The following is a 23,624-nucleotide window of genomic DNA, read 5'->3' on the forward strand; positions in this document are numbered from 1 at the left end:
ATTAAACTCCTTGAACGATATACATGTAAATCCTAATACACCCCGTATATTATTTACACTACAATGAACGATTCATAGAAACGTAATTAATTAGTGTTATAGACTGAGGAAAAAAACAGTGATAAGGAAATGTTCCAGTGAGGGCGAACAGAAAATTTTTATCAAACATCCAATTTCGTTTTCATCTTTACTATCACTATTATCTCCAATAGTCTTTTCTATGCGAGCAAATATCTTCCTGCAGGTTATCAGTCTCTTCGTTCCCATACGTTTGTTTTAAGTAGTTAATGTAAAGAAACTCTTAACACACCTATATGGAATACACGAGAAAATAGATAACTCAAAGTGTATTATCTGTGTATAGTTTGTCCGAAGTAAATTATCAAGGCATTAAAGAAGATGACTTTCTTCATTTGTATTCAGATCTTGAGTGACAGCACTAAAGATTATATTGATAGTGTTAGTTATAAGACTATTGTTGAGTCCGTATGCTTATTAAATTTTGGAACAGTTAAGGTCAACTGAATCAATTTATCATTGCTAACAACTCATTCAGTGATGGATGTCCAGTACTACAATACTACGTCATTTATTGTCACTTTAAGTTAGTTTGTTGAAATGTGAAAGTTCCACATCGTCAAGATAATAAGTCTTATAAAATTTCACACAAAGCAACAGATGTTTTTTATAGTTGACAACATGAGTCAACTGAAGCTAGATCACCATGGAAAATCTAGAAGCACTGAACGGCTATTTCGTCCTATTGTGGGACTCCTCAGCTGTGCACATCCACGATCTCGCCCCGAGAAATTTGAACCCAGAACCCACCAGTCTCACGCGCGAGCGCTTAACCTCTAGAACCAATGAATTGGCCGGTGTTCAACGGTGTTAATTTCCAACTTCAACCAAACCACGAAATGGAGTGACACATCCATTATTGTCTTTAAAGAGTTGATATCTCACAACAGACTTGGTTGAACTCCACTAGTCACTGCTCTTTTTTAATACTTCTTTTGTTTAAATTTGTAAAAGGAACCATCTGTATGATATTACATAATTTCATCTAAACTTTGCAATCTATATAATAGTGGTGTAATATTATAAATTATGAACACATTTCAACAACAAGTTTCATCAGTACTAAGGCAGCAATTGATATTCTCTGGTATGGCCGAGAGTGAGGAGAGTCCGCTCTTCCTCTCGAAATGCTCTCACATGGCCAAGCGTATATAGCGTCTACCAGGGAAGTCCTACTCATTGCCTTCTCGTGGCGGGGTTGTTGTTTACAAAATTGAGAGGACGAATAGTGAATATCCGGAGCTTTTACCGAGCCAGTGAATATGGAGGAGTAACCTAGGAGAGTTGGAAAACCCTGATTCCAAATCAATAGTGCACATGGGCTCACGTATCCTGAGAGAACAAATGGCGTATGAATCAATCGTTGGTCACCAGCTACCATGAGATTGGATCTCCTCACGATGCTCCACCGCCTTGTGGATCAGACCTTTAGGTCAAAGGCTCCGGGTGTGGCCCCCTAAGAAAACCACCTGCTTCGGTCTGGGCACCTGGGCAGTATCACAGCCCTCATACAAATCAAATGAGATTTGTGTGGCGCATATATATCTGGTGCCCCTTTGTACTAATATTTATGTGTTTAAATAAATATAATAAATAACTTGTTTACTTCATTGATTAGTATCTGGTTACCACAATTTTACAATTACTGTCGTAACATTTATTTCATTAGCAACAAGAAACATAGACATATGTCAAAAAACTGAACATTTAACATACAACACGTTGTTCAACTTTATTTGAATTATTTCCTTAACTCAGTGACTTAAAAATTTCTGTCCTTTCTGATTATACATTTATCTTTCTTACATATAATGTTTAAACAATCAACACATACATACATACACACAAACACACACACACGAAGGTTTATTGACATATATCCTAAAGATCACCTTGATTGTATCCTGTTAAATGTTCAATAAAAGGAAACAGGTCAATTTCAAATAAAAAAAAGACATAATTTATAAAGAGACTTCATGTCAGCACGTAGAAATAAAAACTCCTTGAATTTATTGACAAATTGAGAAGTTATAAAGTGGATTATAAAAGGTCAAGCCTGAAAATAGTATACTAAACCTTGGTTTACAAAGTTCTCTCACGTTAGTAAAGTTGTTAAAGTATGGAGCTAATATCTGAAGAGATTATCACGAGATAATCATGTTGATTGGTCTCAGATTGTTGATTTTTCGGTTGTGTGGTTATTCTCTCAGGTTAATACGAATACTTTTAACCCAGTTTCCAACCCGGATAACTCGAGACGAAGTATCTTTTTACAGTATGGAAAATCGATATAGGGAAGTCACTCTCATATCTGTAACAGCATTCTAACACTATTTGGTGTTTCGATGATTAAGAGTGGAGAATTTCAGAAAAAAATTGTTCTGTTCCTCTTGGTCAAGACATATTTCAACTATGACGGCTATCAAAGTATGACTTGACGGAGAAATGATTTTGAATTATCGAAAACAACTTCCCAGTATGGCACTTAAGAATAAAGCATCACTGAGGGCACTGTCTTAGTCAAATATATTACCATTACGATGTTTACATAATAACTTCCCCTATTTTAACACTCAATAGATTGTATTTATAGTTGCCTATTCTTTATTCATGACAACATTTAATTAATCAAGTTTAATTGTAATCACATTGTTGTCATCTGATTAGAATTCATCCCATAAAGTCTTGTGCTAAGTGAAAATTGTCAATACTGTATAACAGAATGATACATCCTTTTCAATATTGAATGTTAAAGCATAGAGTACTGAAGTAATATGTTCATCTATCCAAAGATTGATGCCAGTGCAAACATACAATTCGTCTTCTGTATTTCAAGAGTTATTGAAAACATAAATAAGAGATCCAGTTTGACAACACTTTATATATATATATATATATATATATATATATATAGAGAGAGAGAGAGAGAGGAAGGGAAAGAGAGGGAGGGAGAGGGAGAGAGAGAGGGAAAGAGAGTGTGTGTGGTACATAAAATCATCATATAAGATAGATGGATGGTGATGTTTACAGTTTTATTACCCTGTTAATTATTTTTATTGATTAATACAATATAATTAATTATTTAATGAATATTTAATAATAGATTGATATTCATTTATTTTATTATTCTATTTCGGAAAAAATAATAGACAAAGAGAAATTTTGGTATAACTAAAAATCATTTGGACATATGTTAATCATTATTAAAAATTCATGAATGCTCTCAAGTTGGAAACAATCTATGTGCTAGATAATTTAAGCTGAAATTATTATCCCTGAGTCATCATTGTTTCCTTTTTTTTTCGTTTTTGGTGAATATTCTGGAACAGAAATATGGCGAGATTATAATTGGAAGGGGTTTTGTGGAGATTTCAGTATTTTCATAGTTGAAATCTTCACAAAACCCCTTCTGATTATAATCATATGCTCATTAGTGACTGACTTCAAGATAAATGTCCTGGAGTTCTAGTGGGAAGCAGTGACCAGTGGAGTTCCACCAGGTCTGTTGTAAGATATCAACTCACTTAAGACAATTGGTGAACGGTTGCTCAAACTTCGTGGATTCGTTGAAGTTAGAAATTAACACCATCGGATGCCGGCTCAGTGGTCTATCGGTTAGGTGCTTTGGCGCGAGACTGGTAGGTCCTGGGTTCGAATCTCGAGAGGCGGGATCGTGAATGCGCACTGCTGAGGAATTCCACAATAGGACGAGATGTCCGTCCAGTGCTTATAGATTTTCTATGGTGGTCTAGCTTCAATTGATCCATGATTTCAACAATAAAATTACTAAAATCTTCACAAAACCCCCTTCTGAACGCAAATAAGTGCCTTATTGGAATTCGGACAAATTGAAGGTTAAGCATAATGAATGAATTAAACCGTGATAACACATCTTTATGTATCTATTCATTTAAATGAATCAAACATTTTTAAAAGTAAATGATTCATCCAACAAATTTCTGAACGATAAAGAGTCTGTATATTGATTAGGTATTTCTCAGGCAATTAGAAATGGTCTAAATTTAGTAACTTCAAGGGATATATTAGACAATAAAGACTGGAAGAAGAAGCATAATACTACAATCGAAAGTTTATTTTTATTGAAGACTGAAAGCGATATACCTCATGTTTTATAAAGTCGAGTTATTCCAATTATAGTTTAGATATTTATTGAACAGACTGAATATTTATTCTACATGAAGTAATTACTGATGATGTTGTTCAGGACAACAATGAATACTATCACATTAAACAATTTGATACACTGAACGAAACAATACAAACACCTTGTTGCTTCATTTTCTTAGGCTAGTTTTGCATCACAAAAGTTCAAATCTACTCCAAACGACGTCAGTTCTTGACAAAAAGACATATCAGTACATACGTTTACGTAATAGGCCAGTCAAGTCTAGATATTCCGATTAAGATTTGGTGGTGGACTTCTTTTGAGTCATTACTTAGAAGGTTTTCTTCCCACTACCTTTAATTACATCTCATCGTACTGTACACGATGTTGAATCACTTAAAATACAGTACAAGCGATATAATTTGACTAAAACTGAGGCAATAAGTAAATACGAAACTGTGTAGTACTCGGTGGCCTTTCAAATGGACATAAAAACGTAATTTTTATTTAGTCAGTAGTATATATGTATATATCGACTTATGGCACTTAGGAAAATTACACAAGCAGAGAATAAACTCAATAATTATCATTGTGTTTACAGTTGTAAATCATGAGAGGCCTGTAAAAAAGATTTAAAAGCGAATATATTGTATGATCTAGATTTTACTTGTTAAATAATGATAAACATAGCAACATTCACCCTCATTTGTTAAAATTTCTTTCTTTCTATATCAACTGACAGAATAAACAACTAAGTCTGATTTATCAGTATGGTGAAAGTGTAGATGATCGAATCCTATTGAAATCACCAATCGATCTAAATTAAACAACTGCCAGAAACCTGGAAGCACTGAACAACTGTTTTGTACTAGTGTGGGAATTATCAGCAGTCCATATCCAGAAATCCTCCACCGGGCCTCGAGCTTAGGACCTTTGATCTCATGAGGGAACGTTTAAATTCTTGACCAATAATCTCTATAACTGCTGTACTGGTAGTCATCATGTACTCATTGGTGAGTGGTTTCAGGAAAAATGTCTCGAGAATGTGTTAAGAAGCCATGACCAGTAGAGCTGAACCATGCTCAGTGTGACGAAGACATCCATTGAAGACAATGGAAAATTGTTAAAGTTAAGTTTGCGTACAAACTGATTTCAGAACGGTGGCCTAGAGATTTTATTGCTCGGGCGCAAGGCTGAAGATATCTGTTGGAAGAGTGGTGGATACGCACTGCTGAGGAGTCCCATACTAGGACAACGTTTCTGTCTAGCGCTTCCACTTTTTCAAGGTTTTTTTTCACTTAGATCGGTTAGTGATATCAACACTAGCCTGCTTTCAACTTATCTGACTAATTTCATCAATTCTTATGTTGCTTTTGACTATGCAATAAGTATAAAATAGGAATGTCTGTTTGTTGAATCTCCACCTTATCTCTCTTTTCATAAGTCAACATTGTTGTACAGTGTCATTATTTCTATTATTACCAATACTATTACCTATTTCACTATGATTATGATTCAGTAAGTATTATAATCAAAATGAATAATTGTCTAAGAAACAGTTGATTACATCTTACTCCATTCTGTTGATTCATTTTCTCTGCCATCTTTTCTTATATCGATGATGAAAACAAAAAGAAACGATCAGTGCATATATATGTGTGTACCAGTGTGCGTTAGTGACAAAGTTCAGATGGTCTATGAAATGGTAATAGCTTTTCTTTTCTTTAATGATAATAATTACAAATAATTCGAATAGACAAAAATTATTAATTTCTATACGGATTAATAATATGTATATAAAACATTTTCAATTCAATCGTTATTTACTATTCAATATACTTGATTTATCAGAAGGGGGTTTGTGGAGATTTTATTGTTGAAATCATGAGTCAATTGAATCTAGACCACCATGGAAAAACCTGGAAGCACTGGAAAGTCGTTTCGTCCCATTGTGGAACTCCTCAGCAGTGCACATCCACGATTCCGCCTCGTGAGATTCAAACCCAGGACTTACCGGTCTCGCGTGCGAGTGCTTAACCTCTAGACCACTGAGCTGGTTTGCATCTAACGGTGTTAATGTCCGACTTCAACCAATCCACGAAATTGAGTGACACATCCACCATTTTCTTCATTGAGTTACTATCTCATGACAGACACGGTTGAACTCCAGTGGTCACTGCTTCTCACTAGAACTCCAGCAAATATCTCTTGAATCCAGTCACTAGTGAGCATATGATCATTATCGGAAGGCGGTTTTGTGGAGATTTCAGTAATTTCATAGTTGAGATCATGAGTCAGTGCTTCCAGGTTTTCCATGGTGATCTAGCTTCAATTGACTCATGATTTCAACTATAGTTGATTTTAATATGCATTGTTTACAGAAATATGTACATATAGTCAATTATTTAGTCCATTCAACCAAATCAATAATAATAAGCCTATTAAAGTACATTTACCATTACTATCATCATAAATTTTTGAATAAAAAACATTATTTGAATTTCCTTCATTCTCCCATTCAATCACTCTCATTCACTCTTCAATTTTTTTTGTTTTATACTGTCGATATTTTTCGTCATCCAACATCTTCGTTTCATTGTTTTTCAAAGAATGAGATGACAAAAAAAGATGTTTTATACATACTAAGCAGGACGAAACGGCCGTTCAATGCTTCCAGGTTTTCTATGGTGGTCTAGTTTTAATTGACTCATGAATTCAACTATTAAATATGCATAAAGTAAATCTGACTTCTAAGTTCTTAATCGATTTGACACTTGAATAATTCATAGTCACTGTCATAGATCATGTTGTTTATATTTGAATACTGAACATTCTTCAGATGGCAGTTAACTTAACATCAAAACATGTATTAAATCAACTAAAACAATTAATTTTGACTTAAACTCTGACAAAATGAATTAAAACCTAACCCTATTACACGAGATAGTGATTATCAAGACTTAGTAGCTAAATAGATAACGAGATGGCGTTTGAAATGAATGATAATGGGTCCAAATCCCAGAGTGAACATCAACTCATGGATACAGATGCATCCAGCTGATTGGCCCCAAACATGATGAAATGCTAGTCCTGGATTTGACTGATAGCCACTAACCATCTCTGCTTATTGATGAACTAATTGTTTTTTTACAATTTGAAACTTATCAGCACTACTGATAACTTCTACAGTGGTAGGATCCAAAAGTTTCAAGTCCTTCAGCAAGTAATAAAAGAATAGTATCAAAATTATCATGTGCATTTGTGTCTATTTCAAAATTATCGTTTTAATCAATATTAAAATATTGATGAAGATTATTCAAACTACATACCGAATGCATTTTTCTAAAGTGCTGTTTTTTTTCTTAAATTTCTTCTTGCCTACTTCTTTTTTTACCTAAAATAGAAAAACCACAAATTATTGAAGAACCAAAATCAGTAATAACAATTGTTGGACAATCTGTCATATTTGTATGCCTTGCTGAAGGAAATCCAGCACCTAAAGTTCAATGGAAGGTACATTTTAGTTCAATGTTTTTTTTTAATAAAATAAACATAATTTTATCTCATTAATGTATGTTAAATGGATACAGTCGTTGTTGTTAAATAATTTACGTTTTTTTGGTATTTATCTTGATGTTTTACCATGAACTGGTCAATCATTAATTAAGCATTAAGTCACAGTTTCGTGTCTTGCTTCAACCATTTCCGCTTAAACAATCGAGTAGTATTATTTGTCATCAAAGTTAAAGAATTACTCGAAGCCAGTTACCTGCTAAACAAGTTGTAAGATTTATTGGCTTACATGATTGGAGGCATCTAGTGGGAAACATTGTATCTAAATTCTATTCTAATTAGCATTTATTAGAGAAAAGTACTTGGAATCTGCGATTTGGTCTCAAACCAACCATTCCCACCGTCATATACTATTGCTGTTATTCCATTCACGCTGAGATCGACACAGTGGAGGGAAATTGTTTACAGACCAATTACTCACTCACTAGTAAGCAATATATAATATTATCTAGTTACTAACTAAGAACTAATGATGACTATTATACGTCCATTCTCATTAAAAAAAGAACGAGTTATATTTATAGCTTAGGTCAATTGAGAAGACCGGCTTTGAGCTTTTTGCAATGGGTTATTTTTACGACGGCCAAAGTTATTCTGACAAAACTTCAAATATTCCAATCTGACTTGACATATACATTTACAGATTTAAAATTGTCATTAAAGCATAGAATATTTAATCAAGACTTATTAAATTACAAATGACCAATCAGCATCGAAAGTAAAGGTTACAAAAAATGACCAATCATATCAATGGATGTATATTCTTGAAAATGACAAGAATAAAAGTCCAAAACTACCTCACTAATTTTCTTGTAGTCGATTTACATTTGTGAGCTACTGATTTCTATTTGAATAAAGCATATATTCTTACGAAATATTTTTAATTTTAATAGTTGAGATCATGAGTCAATTGAAGCTAGACCACCATGGAAAATCTAGAAGCACTGGAAGGTCATTCCGTTCTAGTACGGGACTCCCCAGCAGTGCGCATCCACGATCCCATCTCGTGAGATTTGAATTCAGGACCTATCAATCTGGCGCGCGAGTGCCTAACCTCTAGACCACTGAGATGGCCGTCATCCAACGGTGTTAATGTCTAACTTCAACTAATCCACGAAATTGAGTGACACATCCACCATTGTCTTCAGTGAGTTGATATCTCACAACAGCTTCAATTGACTCATGATCTCAACTATTAAAATTACTATAATATCCACAAAAACCATTTCTGACATTAAAATATTTTTACTCAGTTATAGTTTAGGCACGTAAGCCGTGATAAAACTTTTTTGTAACACCATATCAAACTGATACATTGCCTTATATGACAAAAATTGTTGTAAGCGTGCAAGTGATCGTTAACTACCAAGATTACACGTATATAATGAAAATATGTAAAACGTGAACGTTTATGTAATGAGGATCTGTTAGCAATTATCTGTAATGTATGAAATAAGTCCTCCTGCTACCAAGAACATAAATAATGGTGCTCATATTCAATCTCTATTGTTCGAAATATCTCAGGAAGATCTAAAAATCAATTAGTAATGATATTTACTAATATAAATAGCCGATATCCGAATGTATTTCTGACTTTAGTATCCCTCGTGAAAGATTCTAGAACCCCAAGGTCACTCGAAAGCCAATAAATGTTCTTTATTTTTTGTGTAAAATTGAACGACAAGACAAACAAAAGTTCTCTTCCACTCCTGTTTCATTTTGGGTTCCACTGTAAAAGACTGTAACAGTCTATAGATCAATTAAGATATGGTACCTTAAACATTTGATATCCATCATCCTCACCAAACACGTAATTGAAGATATAATAGCGAACAAAAAGTGGGTATTAATAATTGTTGAGAATTTTTGAGAAATTCTTTTCAGTCTTTTTAACAAATGGAGAGAAAGACTGAAAATACTTTATACAACCAGCATTCAATAAGACTTTCTAGAGAGCTTAAGAAAGATGATGTATTATGTTCCATACCCTGACTAGATAATTCTTGGCTTCGTCACAAATTTGAATCTATCTTCAAAAGCTTCTAAAATATCACAGTTACGCAAGAACCTATAAATATCCTTGTTTTCTATACCTAAATTGTCTCTGGAAAAGTAAGATCCTTCTCAAAATTCCTTCCTTTTAGTCTTCATTTAAAAGTTCAAATGTAAGAGGTTCTTGGATAATTATGATGATGTCAAAGAAAATCAATATCAGACGTCCAAATATTAGATGAATGATCACCACTATCTTTAAAATTGATTAGTAAAACTGTTGAATGTCTTTCTAAAAAATATTGACTTTTATGTATATATATCTATACACTTTCAGGTTTCAGGAACATCTGTATCAGAGTCTAGATTTGGTAAAACATTTCGGGCACCACGTGGTTCTATTCTACGTGTAAATAATGTATTACCATCATATAATGGTGCAGTGATCACTTGTACAGCTACCAATGCTTTAGGTCAAGCAGTAAACAGTGCAACATTAACAGTATACTCTGATGAATCAAGTAAGTATTGATTTATTTATATTTCCTATTAAATTTTGATTTGATAAGAGAAAAATAATTGAGTTTTATGCATAAAAGATGATTTACTGTGAAAATATCTATTGATGAACTTCATGGGTTCAATGAATAAAGCGACTGTATGTTTAAATCCAATTTTTAAAAAAATATCAGGTAAGTGATTATAACTCATGAAAGTACTGTAGAAATGGTCACCGTAAGAATTTCATTACCCATACTGTAAGTCTAACAATCCATACATTCATATTCAGAACATACTACTTTCAAATATGATATGATAGGCTCTCGAATTATATGCTCAACATGTATAGAGTAAATGTATAGTGCAAAAATCCAACAACAGGGTTAGTTCTAACCAGATCAAACGATCAGTAGTACAATCAAGAACATAGAGTGAGTTTGGAAGCACAGTGTATTGTGATAGATAAGCAATGGACTAAGTGTATTATAATCTGAAATACAGCATTAAAACTTTTAAAAAACTATTTAATCATTGATAAACATATGCAAAGTATGAGGATAACTATCCCTTCTTCGATTGTTCAACACACAATATCTAGCTTTTTCAAACATTCTTTTCCGTTTATTGAATATAAGACTGTAATTTTCACTGAGAATTTCAAATTAATTGTCTTAAGGTATCCACTTATTATCAGTATGAGAGCTTGTGGGGATTGTAGTATTTTAACAGGTGAATTTACGAGTCAATATAAACTAGATCCTCATTGAAAATCACTGAAAATCATGTGATCTTTAGTGGTAAGCTTCAAGATGGAATTCCTGTAGTTCTAGGGAGAAGCCGTGACCAATCGAGTCCGATCCGTTTCGAGTGCAAACAGTTATCCATTTGAGACAATGGATGAATGGTTGTTCAAGATCATGGGTCGATTGAAGTTAAACACCAACACCATTGGATACCAGCCGGCTCAGTGGTTTAAAGATTAAGCGTTCGGGAGCAAGACCAAAGGTTCTGGGTTCAAGCTATGAGTGGAGGATCGTGGATGCACACTGCTGTGAAATCCTATACTAGGACGAAATGGACATCCAGTGCTTTCAAGTTTTCAATGGTGGTCTAGCTTAGATTAACTCATGAATTCAACTGTTAAAATATCTACATATGTCTTCTGTGAACACGCTATTGTAGTGCATCTCAACTTGGTGGATTAGAAGAGCATGAAGACTGAAAGTAATAATTACATTGGTATAAACAGTGTTCACTTCTTAAATAAATGCAAATATGCTAAATATTACATATACATTGAATATTGAAATGTAAATATTCTACAAACTCACACACACATATTCTATCCTAATGAACAAATCAAATAAAAATTTAACTATTAGGAATATTAAAAAAAGGAAATATTATTGACAGAATGAAAATATTTAAATCATCTTTAAAAATACTTATACTTGGAAGAACAAGAAACCACTGCAGTGTCCATTTCAGTGCGAACCGTTTGTAATTGACTGTTTTCAATCTTTAAGACTATAATTGATTAGTTTTCGCTGATATATATGGATCTTGAGAGGATCGCTTCTGAGCACAAGTTTTCTTCTATCTGGTATATGGATAGAAGTGAAATCTTTGATCTTGATCACGTTCTATTTGAGACTCATCTTCTGGATGTACCTAGATCTTACTGTCGATATCCGCATTCGCAGATATTGAGACACAAACTCAGATTTTATTCAAGGCAATTCAATGTTACTATCTGCACATTATACTTCTTAGGATTAAATCTCTATAAAGAAAAATCTTATGGGCGGTTTCCGTAACGAATAAGTTAGTCAACTGAAGGTAATCAGGAAGAAGTCCTGTTTCTTTGACGTTTTACAATACTTGAAATTATTCATTATGATGTACCCTACAAACTTGAAGGACACTGCAGTCATGAAAGGATCAATGTTAGATCATCATTGGAAACCTGGGAGCGCTGGACAACCTTTTCGTCATATTATGTGACTCTTCAACTATGCGCATCCACAATCCCACACTCAGGATTAGAACCAAGAACCTTCAGTCTCTCTGGCGAACACTTAACCTCTAGACCACTGAACTGGCGTCCAACAGTGTTAATGTTTAAATTCAACCAATCCACGATGTCGACCCACAACCTAAAACTAAGAGCCTTGGAGGAACTATTGCTCCATGATAGATTCGAATCCGGCTAACCCAGTTTCACGGTCTCGGGCAGTATTACTGAGTTATTCGATATCGACCGACATCTTGTATGACTGAGATATTTACAACTGACTAATCACTGAGTAGTAGTCAATGCTATATCAAAGAGAATTTTTCGGTTTCCTTTTTATTATTAATATTATATTAGCCAAGCAATGTTTGTGTATTAATACTAAGTTTAAAGCTCATTTTACTGTGTGTTATAAAACTCTATCAACTGAATCTGAATCACCCATACATCATTTAAGTAGTATGTACCGAAACTTTGAATAATTAATAATTTTACTCAACCAAAGAATGAATAATCAACTTAATACGAGAATAAATCAATGTTTGAAACAAAAAAAGATTATTATCCCTAGCTTCACTTCTCCCTTTCACTCTCTCGCATACTCTCACTTTCTATTCACTTCAGTGTAGTTAAAACTTAAGTTTATGAGCTAGTTAATGGAAACGGATTAAGCTTCCAATGATAGTCATCATGTAAGTAACAATTCAATGGAAATACATGAATGAATGAATTTCATTTTTAGATTTGAAGATTTAATTGGTTTCATAGTAATCATACTGTTATTACTACTACTACTACTAATAATAATAATAGTAATAATAATCTACATTGAGAATATATTACACTCTTCAATGAACATGTAACTGATCTCTGCCTATCTCTTTGAAAAAGGAAATTCTACGCTTTATTTTTCTTATCTTTCAAAAAACAAACAAAAAATCATTATATGGAATAACAACAATTATAATTTCATACCTGATAGACTGGGAATTCGATTCGAGAGAAAGAATAATAGGAGGTGAAATGAACATAAATGAAAGATGGATAGAGTTATAAAAGATGAAAGAAAAATATACCAATTTTAATTGGTACATAAACGTATAAAAGCTTAGTCAATAAATATGGTTATAGAGATGGTTCAATTTTTAATAGATGAGAAGAGGTTTTGTGAAGATTTTAGTATTTTCATAATTGAAATCATGAGTCAGTTAAAGCTAGACCACCATGGAAAACCTGGAAGCACTGCTTGACGATCGTTTCATCCTATTATGGGACTCCTCAGCACTGCGCATCTAACGGCCATCCAGTGCTTCCAGGTTTTCCATGGTGGTCCAGCTTCAACTGACTCATGATTTCAACTATGAAAATCTTTAATAGTTTAAATCATGAAATGATGAACCTTAGTTTTAAATAAGCATTGAAAGACATGAAGCAATGGATAGCTATTCTATGCAAGTTAAGATATCAATGACTCATGTAGGATTAAATGCAAGAGCATTAAGTGTCAGTAAGGATTAGTTTTGAGAGATAATTTCTGCAGATCTAGTGAAAAGCTGTAATATGCCTAGTTCAATAATGCTGGAGATGAGTATGCTACTCCTTAATGACAATCTCGACTCGAGTGAAGTAAAGAATCTAAATCATTCACTGTTAGCTAGGTAGTCTTAATTATGAAGGCTAGCTGTAAAACCTGAAGGCCCTGAGTTTAGCCTTCTATGTAGTGATATTGGATACACACTGACATAAAGTTTCATACTGGAACGAAATAGCTATCCAGTGTTTCTTGGGTTTCAATGATTGATCGACTGAGGTCAGTTTCTGATGTAAATCAAAATTTAACCAAGTAGTCAGCTTTTAATGATCCTACCTATTTTATGGTTGTGAATATCCTGGGTTCGATCTCTAATAGGTGAGTGATAATTTCAAACATGGAGTTTCATGCTAGAATGAGAGAGCTATCATCCAGCGCTTTATGATCTTTTCTAAATTGTCTATCAGCAGTCATTCCATAATTGAAACTGTCTTACTTTGAAAATTCTTCACGAAACTTATCATGTTGATAATTATTGTGTTAAGTATGTCCAACCACAGGCTACCTCCAGTTTTATTAACGATGGATGTATGAGTCAGTTGGAAGAAAGATGGATTCAGATACACCACGAGGTGAAATTAGTCTAAGAAATCATAGACCGTTGGTCTTAGTCCAGTTGATTGAGGTCAACGCGATAACCCCTATCAGTAACCTTAAAGATACTGAGCGATATGACACAAAATATTCACAAAATAAATCCCAGCGAAGAAATTCTATCGAATTGGTTCTTTTTGAAGCTTCGTTTATTACTGTTGTCTAGAGAGACAATGAATACTTCAGATGAGTTTATTTTTGTTGATAAATCGTCATTTATCTATCTAATAATAAGTCAACATAACAAATACTATACAATAAATCAGTTCAAAACATTGTCATTCTGAATTTGTATTACAAAATGTCGACTAAAATGGTGTCGTTATGAAATTTCCACAATTGAATTCATGAATCGATCTAAGTTAGATCACCATTGAAAACCCGAAAGCACTACTGATGAGTCTCACGCTAGGATGAAACGGCCATCTAGTGATTCCATGTTTTCAATGGTAGTCTAACTTAGATTGACTCATGAATTCAACTATGAAAATACTCCAATCTCCGCAATGAAATATTTACATTTACTGGAATTGTACAAAACTCATTTATCTGATTGAGATATACACTATTCATTTGTATAATAACGGATTGACAAGAAATTCTAGATAGAATTTGCTAAGTATGGCATCAATATTATTTCAGTCTCATGAGATTAGATTAATTACATCATATGTCATATGTCATATATGTATTACACGTGTAGGTTACCATTATTATATTTATCATAAGCATTTAAATATTTAGTATGGAAATTTTACATCATACCGATCGATAAAGTAATTTTTTGGTTACTGATGAGGAACAGTATATGAAATGTTAAGGGGAATCCAAAAAATCAATCGTAATGAAGTATTTGACACTGTTGATCATTGAATGATTATTTAATTGTCAGTATGAGGTTGTGGAGATTATTAAGTTTTTGATTGATAATTATCATGTGCTCACTGGTGACTAGCTTCGTGAGAGAATTCTCATAGTTCTAGTGAGAAGCTGTGACTAATGGAGCTAATCCGTGTCCGGTAGTGACAGGTATCTACCTCAGTACAATGGAAGGTGGTCTCTCAATCCCATGGATTGGTTGAGCATGCCGGTCAGCTCAGTGGTCTAGGGTTTAAGCGTTTACACGCAAGACTGATAGGTCCTGATACTGTTAAACATCACTAGTTATAACATTTCACTAGGGCTCTCAATATTTTTTAAATGTGGACTAGAAAATTTAACATTCCCCGGTTACAACATCTTCTGTACAATATAAATAAAACTCCATTAATTATTTAGGCGATTAGGTTGTGTTATAAGAGAAGTATAAATCCATTGAATAAATTATGACTTTCTTCAAATATTCAATCTATTTTATCCATAACGATTTCGTGTATTTCGTTGTCAAAGAAGAATATAGAGAAAAAAAGAAGCAAGAATAATTTAGAATGATATAAGTTATAAAGAAGGTAGTATATTGAGTATAATAATTAAGTTGAGAACAACTAAGTTAGTTCCTTACAATAGAAAAAAGACAAGATGTTTTCTCTACATTTTCGGTGGTTCAATTATTTATTGATTTATTCATTTACCGAAGAAAGGGGTTTTATGGAGATTTTAGTAATTTGATAGTTGAAATCATGAAGCTAGACCACCATAGAAAACCTGGAAGCACTGGAAGGCCGCACAGCTGAGAATTCGCACAATAGGACGAAACGGCCGTTCACTGCACTCAGGTTTTCCTTGGTAGTCTAGCTTCATGATTTCAACTATAAAATTACTAAAATCTCCACGAAACGCCCTTCTGACAATAATCATTGCTCACCAGTGACTAGCTTCAAGAGATATTTACTGGAGTTCTAGTGGGAAGCAGTGACCAGTGGAGTTAAACCAGGTCTGTTGTGAGATAGTAACTCGGTGAAAACGATGGTTGATGTGTCACTCAATTTAGGGGATTGGTTGAAGTGAGACATTAACAGCGTTGGATACTGGCCGGCCCAGTGGTTCTAGAGGTTAAGCGCTCGCACGCGAGACTGATAGGTCCTGGGTCCGAATCTCACGAGGCGGGATCTTGGATAAGCACTGCTGAGGAGTTCCACGATAGGACGAAACGGCTGTACAGTGCTTCCAGGTTTTCCATGGTGGTCTAGATTCAATTGACTCATGATTTTAACTATAAAATTATTTATGTATATCTCAATAATATAGTTTGAATTCTATTGATTTCACTATTATCATTACTATTATTATTAATAAAGACGAGGTTCTTATTGTTTCAACAGCGAGACTACAATTTATGGACGACTTATGAGCAACGCTAGACTGACCTTGAGAGTGTCCACCTAATAAACAGGACTAAATGAAGGTTTTATAACTGTGTGATGAATTAGAATTATGATTTACCGTTGATGGTCCGAATTAGAAATTAGATTTAATGTTTTCATCACAAACTGACAATAGCTATAATACCAAAACTCTATTTATCCAAATGGATCAATGAATTTCGTGCCAAAATCCGAAACCTGTTATCCTATACCTGATTTTTTTGTCTATAAATTATAGTCTCATCATTTCAACTGTTCTCATTTAACTAACTAACTGATTAACTGATTGACTAACTACGCCTATACAACATATTTGTATGTACGTATGTATGTGTGTATGTGTAGTTGTGAATGGATTTTCTATGTCAAATAAATGTACAGTTAAGTACTATCTCTTTATGGCATTTTAAACTTGTCTACTTATATATATATTCAACGGTAGGATTCTATTTCTTAGGGGTTCATACTTATATATAGTTATTTTATTCTAATAAGAATATTATGTAATGTAATATGACAGTTATTTATGCATTTTATCTATATTTCTATTGAATCAAGTATTCAAATGCATAAAAGTACACGATATATATATTCTTAGAGAATATATTAATTCCTTAGTGATTATCATTAATGCAATCAACTTAAAAGATATTTAGAAGGGGTTTTGTGGAGATTTCAGTATTTTCATAGTTGAACTCATGAGTCAATCGAAGCTAGACCACCATCAAAAACCTGGAAGCACTGGACAGCCGTTCCGTCTTATTACGGGACTCCTCAGCAGTGCGCATCCACGATACCGCCTCTCGAGATTCGAACCCAGGACCTACAAGTCTCGCGCGCGAGCACTTAACCGATAGACCACTGAGCCGGTCGACATCCAACGGTGTTAATTTCTAACTTCAACCAATCCACGAAGTTGAGTGACCATTTCACCAATGTCTTCAGTGGTTGGTTCTGGGTTCGAATCTCGCGAGGTGAGATCGTGGATGCGCACTAAGGAGTAGTCCCATAATAGGACGAAACGGCCGTCTAGTGCTTCCAGGTTTTCTATGGTGGTCTAGCTTCAATTGACTCATGAATTCAACTATGAAAATAAAATATATTTGCTTATCATTTCTATTTCCATTTGTTAGTCTCAATTCATTATTTGTTATTCATAGTAATATGTATAGAAGTTGAATAATAACTAATAAGATTTGGTCAGATATTTGATTTGATCTATTGAAGTGATCTTTTTATTTCCTAAATTTTATTGATTTCAATATACTGCGTAGCAAAAGTTGACAATTTGATCTTTAACATCATATATATATATATATATATATATATATATATATATATGATTAGAACTGAATAGATAGTTATTATCTACCATTATCTACCATTCAGACTCCATTGTTTGATATACATTAACAGAATGTAACTATAATTCAATAGGAAACATTGATCTATGGTCTTAATAAGTAGAAATGAAGTATCATTTTCAAGGGTTAAGAATGGTTAATGATTTTTATTTGGACTTTTGATTAACCGTTATCTTTTCAGATGATCTTGAATGAAGTTTTCGTGAATTAGATGATTGTTTTAATTAACAAACAACCAATATAAATAGAGATGGACATCAATTCTGGAATGCAGGTATATCGAGCTGATGAGTCCCATATAGGACGAAACGCACGTCCTGGACTACACTGCTAACCACTATTATATATAAATGGAATCCTACAAATAATAAGCAGAAAATACTTGTCATGTGATGTTTACTGATGCACAAGTAGAGGTTGTGGAATGGTTGGAGGGGGTCAAGTTAAAATATATCATCTATTCATGAAGTCACTGTAAATTGAACTGAACTATGTAGGTAGATGTAGACTATGTGATTAAAGTATATGTGATTATCACTGTCAATGGTTGAAAACGTTGAATGAAATAAATCAGAATCGTTCATAATAGTATAGATGCATTCACTCTTTGTTTTTCATTAGGTATCGCATTTTTAAAACTACCGTACTGTTCTTTATTGTACAAATTCATTCCTTGTTCATGAACCACAACGTTTATGTCCAAGCTTTTCTATCACATTAGTACTTGCCTTAATGATTTCATCTATGTTGATATAATGAAGCAAATTGAACCGATACACATATATTCAAGGTTTTATGCTGTTAATAACTAATTGGTTGAGTGATAGACGTGATAGTACGTAAAAGATTACATTAGTTCTTTTTGTTAGATGTATATTGATCATTTGAGCTGTTGACAAGTGAGTCTGTAGTTTAGTCGATAATGTTAATCGGCAAATGATAATCTGTTACAAACAAATTCTAGATATGTGTTTATTTGCTAGGTTAGTGGTGAAAAGCTCGTAAACTGTGTTTGTATTATTGATGAATCTCAAAATAGTAACGAAACGTGAGTTTATTAATCTAGTACCTTGCAGTAAAATTTACGGACTTAATAAAAACTATTTGCCTGCAGATTAAATCAACTTTAGTTATTGAAATTATTTGAAGTAAAATGACCTTTATAACTGATTGATCATTGTGTAGTGACTAATATCGTGTATGTCAACTACTTCTTAATGCTGATAAGATTCTGTTGATCAAGTTGGAGTGTGATCACTAGTCTAGTTGACTTGACATCGCATGAAATTTGTTCAGATAAAAAGTGGTATTTGGAGGAGGATAACAGGAAACTCTGGACCTAGGTTTCGTGCTATTCGACACTCATCAGCAAGATGAACATGTAATTTTCAGAGAATTGATGCACTTTGGCGGATTCGACCCCATGTTATCCAGCTTTACAGCCAGAGATGTTACAGATGTTACAGATCGCGGCAATTATTATAATATGCCCTAGTATCAATCTGGGGCGGAGACGTGGAGAACTAAGAAAGCCATTATCCAGAAGATACAAGTGTTTATTAACAATTATCTACGCAAGATACTTTTGATCCGATGGCCAGACCCTATCAACAACAAGTTACTGTGGGAGACAACAAACCAGATTCCAGCGGAGGGAGAAATCAGGAAGAAGCGCTGGAAGTGGATAGGACACACATTAAGGAAATCACCCAATTGCGACACAAGACAAGCTCTCACGTGGAATCTTGAAGGTCGAAGGAGAAGAGGAAGATGAAAGAACACATTACGACGAGAAATGGAGACAGACATGAGAAGAATGAACAAGAACTGGATAGAACTAGAAAAGAAGGCCCAGGACAGAGTGGGTTGGAAAAAGCAGGCCGACAGCCTATGCTCCATTGGGAGTAACAGGCGTAAGTAAGTAAGAAGGTATCAATCTGGATCGAACGAAGAAAGTTCCTATTCTAGCAAACATCTTCCTTCAACATATGTTACATCGAAGGATAACATCACGGTAGTTTGCACTAGGTCTACAAGTCATTTGATAACTGCAATTACAAATAAAGGAACTTCTCAGTAGTCCTATTTATTGTAGCCGCTTAATTGTCAAGTCTTCTTTAAAATCGTCTGCAAACCGATTGTACATGAGCAATCAAGTACTGAAATTGGCTCCGTGACCTTGAAGTCCCTCGAACGCTTCTGATTGACTCATCCACAACTTATAGTTTTGCCACAGATACTTTAATATACATGAACTTGTTTCCAATCTCATTTTATTTGTTATAACTAGTATAATTATTATTAATAATCAGATTAATAAAATATGTTGTTTAAATTTTCAAAATTATAAAAAATGAAAAAAGCGCGAATTTTCATCTCTTCAAATTTCAAATTTTGAAACGTAACTTATTTAAAATTAAATTTTCCGGGTATACAGAAATATACACATGAGTCTATTCATAAAACAACTTATAACTTGATTGAAACCAATTATTTCTATGTTTAATACTTTCATGAAAATCCCTTTTTTGTTTTCCTAAAGTTTCGCGGTTTTTTTCTTTTTATTTCAAGAGAGTGATTGATTTATAAAAGAAGGAGGGTAAAAGTGAGAGAGATTGAGTGAATGAAGGAGTGTGTAGGGTGAATTGAACTGCTTGTTTCCTTTTATTAAATAAAATTTAATTGAATTTCTCAATTGGTTTCTCTCAATTCTTAACATTACCCTTATTGTATTTATTGAATTTTGAATGTTTGTTTTAAATGTAAAATTTAAAAAAAACCTGCTTTGATTTACTTGGCGGTTATTTTTCCTTTTGAAAAAAGCTTTTACTTTCTTTTATTCATTAAATAGAAAACCAATTATATTATAGTTTAAGTAAAACTTAATGGAATGTTTCGACAAAACAAAATTTCAAAAATTATAAGCAAAGATGGATAGTGGCTAATAGTGGAATCCAGTTTGACGCGCGTTTCGTTCTATTTGGGACTCGTCAGCTGGATGTACCTGCATCTCAGAGTTGATGTTTACACTGGGACTCGAACCCAGTACCTTTCGCTTCAAACGGCATCCACTCGGCCAGTGAGTCCAATTAGAGACTGACCAGTTGCAGTCCTAAACATCAATGGGAAGATTCAAACAAACAATACTAAGAAAATTTCAAAAAATTATAAGAAAAAACTTTTTAAGATGGTGGTACGTTCGTAGGTTTTTCCACAGTATTACTGAATTGTGGATGTGTAGACCGGTAGCTTACTGTTTTAAACATTCAACTTTTAAACAAAATGTTATGGGTGACAGTCTTTTTCCACCTACTATTCATGATGTATCCATGTTGTTGATGAATAAGTGAACCCAAACTATTTCACTCTAATTAATAAGGTTCTATGTGGTCCTACAAATTAGCCAAAAAATTATCTGCTTATTCCAATGAAACCATGAACACACAACCATGCATAACTAAAGAGAACTAGAGAAGAAACAAAGTGTGAGAGAGACGTAGGTTTCATATACATACATCAAAACTTAGTACAAGACAACTACTCTATCGCAAAACGATCATTCTTCAACCGATTCCGATATGAATTAATAAATAGCTCGACTCATTAAATACCAGTTATCCGAATTAATCTCATCATGAACAAATTAGTAAGTAACCGTACATCATCAAAGCTCATCAATATCGATTTAAAATATCATTACCAAAGACCGTGTTGAACTAGTAAACTTGAACCGTCCTCTGAAAATTCAGTAGTATATAAATAATAATACATTATGTTTCAAGTAACTGGACTGATTGAGGTCTTAAAATATCAATCACATCCTACTCTCTAGTTAGTATCCTTGTTCAAAATGTGTTTGTGATTTCGAAAATATTACTGGGGCCTAACCTATCATTGCTAAAATCTTATTATGATACAAAGGTCATTGATTTATTTTATCAGCGATCATCCAGGCAATGAATTAATTGTCAGAAAGCATAGCAAATCATGTATGTTTGATGTTTCCATAGAACAAACGAAGATTCATCCTGATTACCAATGGTATTATAACAATCTTTACAGATGTCACTGAATAAACTTCGTCCATAAGTTGACAACTATCAATTAAGCTTGAGTATACATTACCGAAATAAAACTACATTTTCACTTTTCTAAATTGTAATTTTTTTTCTTTTTAGACGCTCCATCTGGTTATCCACGATTTCTCAATTCATTTTCTGTTATTGTGGCGAGAAAAAATTCTGAAGTTGAATTGGAATGTCGTGCAACTGGTGATCCAATACCTGAAATCACATGGTTTAGAGATAGTATACCCATTGATTTGGCGAATCCACGTTATAAGAAACTAGGTAAGGCTTTACCTTACAATTAATATCTTAAATTTATTAAACTTGTAACTAGTATGAGGTATTTAAATCAATTCAATTGAATGTTTTCACGTATTTTGTTTAAAACTCCAGAGTAGGATGAATTAAATTCTTGTTAGACTTGAATGTTGAAGGTTTAATCCTCGGTGTCAAGATTGTGAACATGGATTGGTGTGTTGTATCATACTAGAGGAGAACAGGTGTTCAGTGCTTTTCAATTTTCGGTGGTTATTTAACTGAGATTCGTCTGTAATCTTGACGAATAAATAATGGATTTATTCACTCAGTTTGCAAATATATTATCAGAAATGGGAAACTATAAACTTTTATTTTTATAGAATTATCTCTGTGGCTTTATAGCACAACTGATGATAACAGAGTAGTGGATAATCGTTAACTGAATGACTGGTTTAAGATTTCTAGGCAACGGTCACATATTGTCGTACACGTGATTAACATCCGTATGTAATGGATTCTTACTGTTTTGTTTTAATGTTTAGGGTTCTAACTTCTTAAAGGTCCTTGATGGACGTTAATAATGACTCGTGAAACCGTGGCGAAACACCACTTTGTTAGGTCTTTAATATTTAAAACACAATTATAATATGATGGGAATTTTTCAGCGAATAAAATCTTTAACATTTACTAGTACAAGGTTGTGGAGGTTGTTGAGTTTTGAATGAAATCATTAATTGATCAATGTTAAACTACCACTGCAAACCTGAAAACACCGGATTAGTAGAGTTAATCCGTGTCGGGTGTGATGCAGTTACCCATTGAAGACAATTGAAAAGTGAATAATTGAACTTAAACATTAACACTATTAGGTCCGGACCAGTGATTTAGAGTTTAAGCATCCGCTCGCGAGATCAAAAGTCCTGGGTTCGAGTTTAGAGCGCGGAATCGTAAATGCTCACTGTTGAGCAGTCCAATACTAGGACGAAACGATCGTCCAATGCTTCCGGATTTTCAATATTGATCTAACATTGATTGATTCACGATCTTAATCTTTAATATTTCTTGGGACAATTTTATTTCGTGAGAACTCTATACCTTTAACACCAAAAAAAAATCTTACTCAATAAACTGTCAAAAAGAACAGATGGATTAGTTAAACATTT

The 23,624-nt window shown here is 33.5% G+C and overlaps 1 protein-coding gene across 1 annotated transcript in view; it reads left to right on the forward strand.

The window, feature by feature from the left end:
- Smp_144050 (receptor tyrosine phosphatase type r2a,putative) overlaps positions 1–23,624 on the forward strand; it is a gene marked incomplete at both ends in the record, with an annotated part of 132,178 nt that overhangs the window by 21,078 nt on the left and 87,476 nt on the right. Inside the window, 3 exons of the mRNA XM_018797987.1 lie at positions 7,608–7,717; positions 10,107–10,290; positions 22,315–22,485. Coding sequence (XP_018646753.1) covers positions 7,608–7,717; positions 10,107–10,290; positions 22,315–22,485 — 465 coding nt within the window. The remainder of the gene's footprint in view (positions 1–7,607; positions 7,718–10,106; positions 10,291–22,314; positions 22,486–23,624) is intronic.

This window comes from Schistosoma mansoni (genome assembly GCF_000237925.1).
Source record: "Schistosoma mansoni, WGS project CABG00000000 data, supercontig 0160, strain Puerto Rico, whole genome shotgun sequence".
Classification (NCBI taxonomy): Eukaryota; Metazoa; Platyhelminthes; class Trematoda; order Strigeidida; family Schistosomatidae; genus Schistosoma; species Schistosoma mansoni.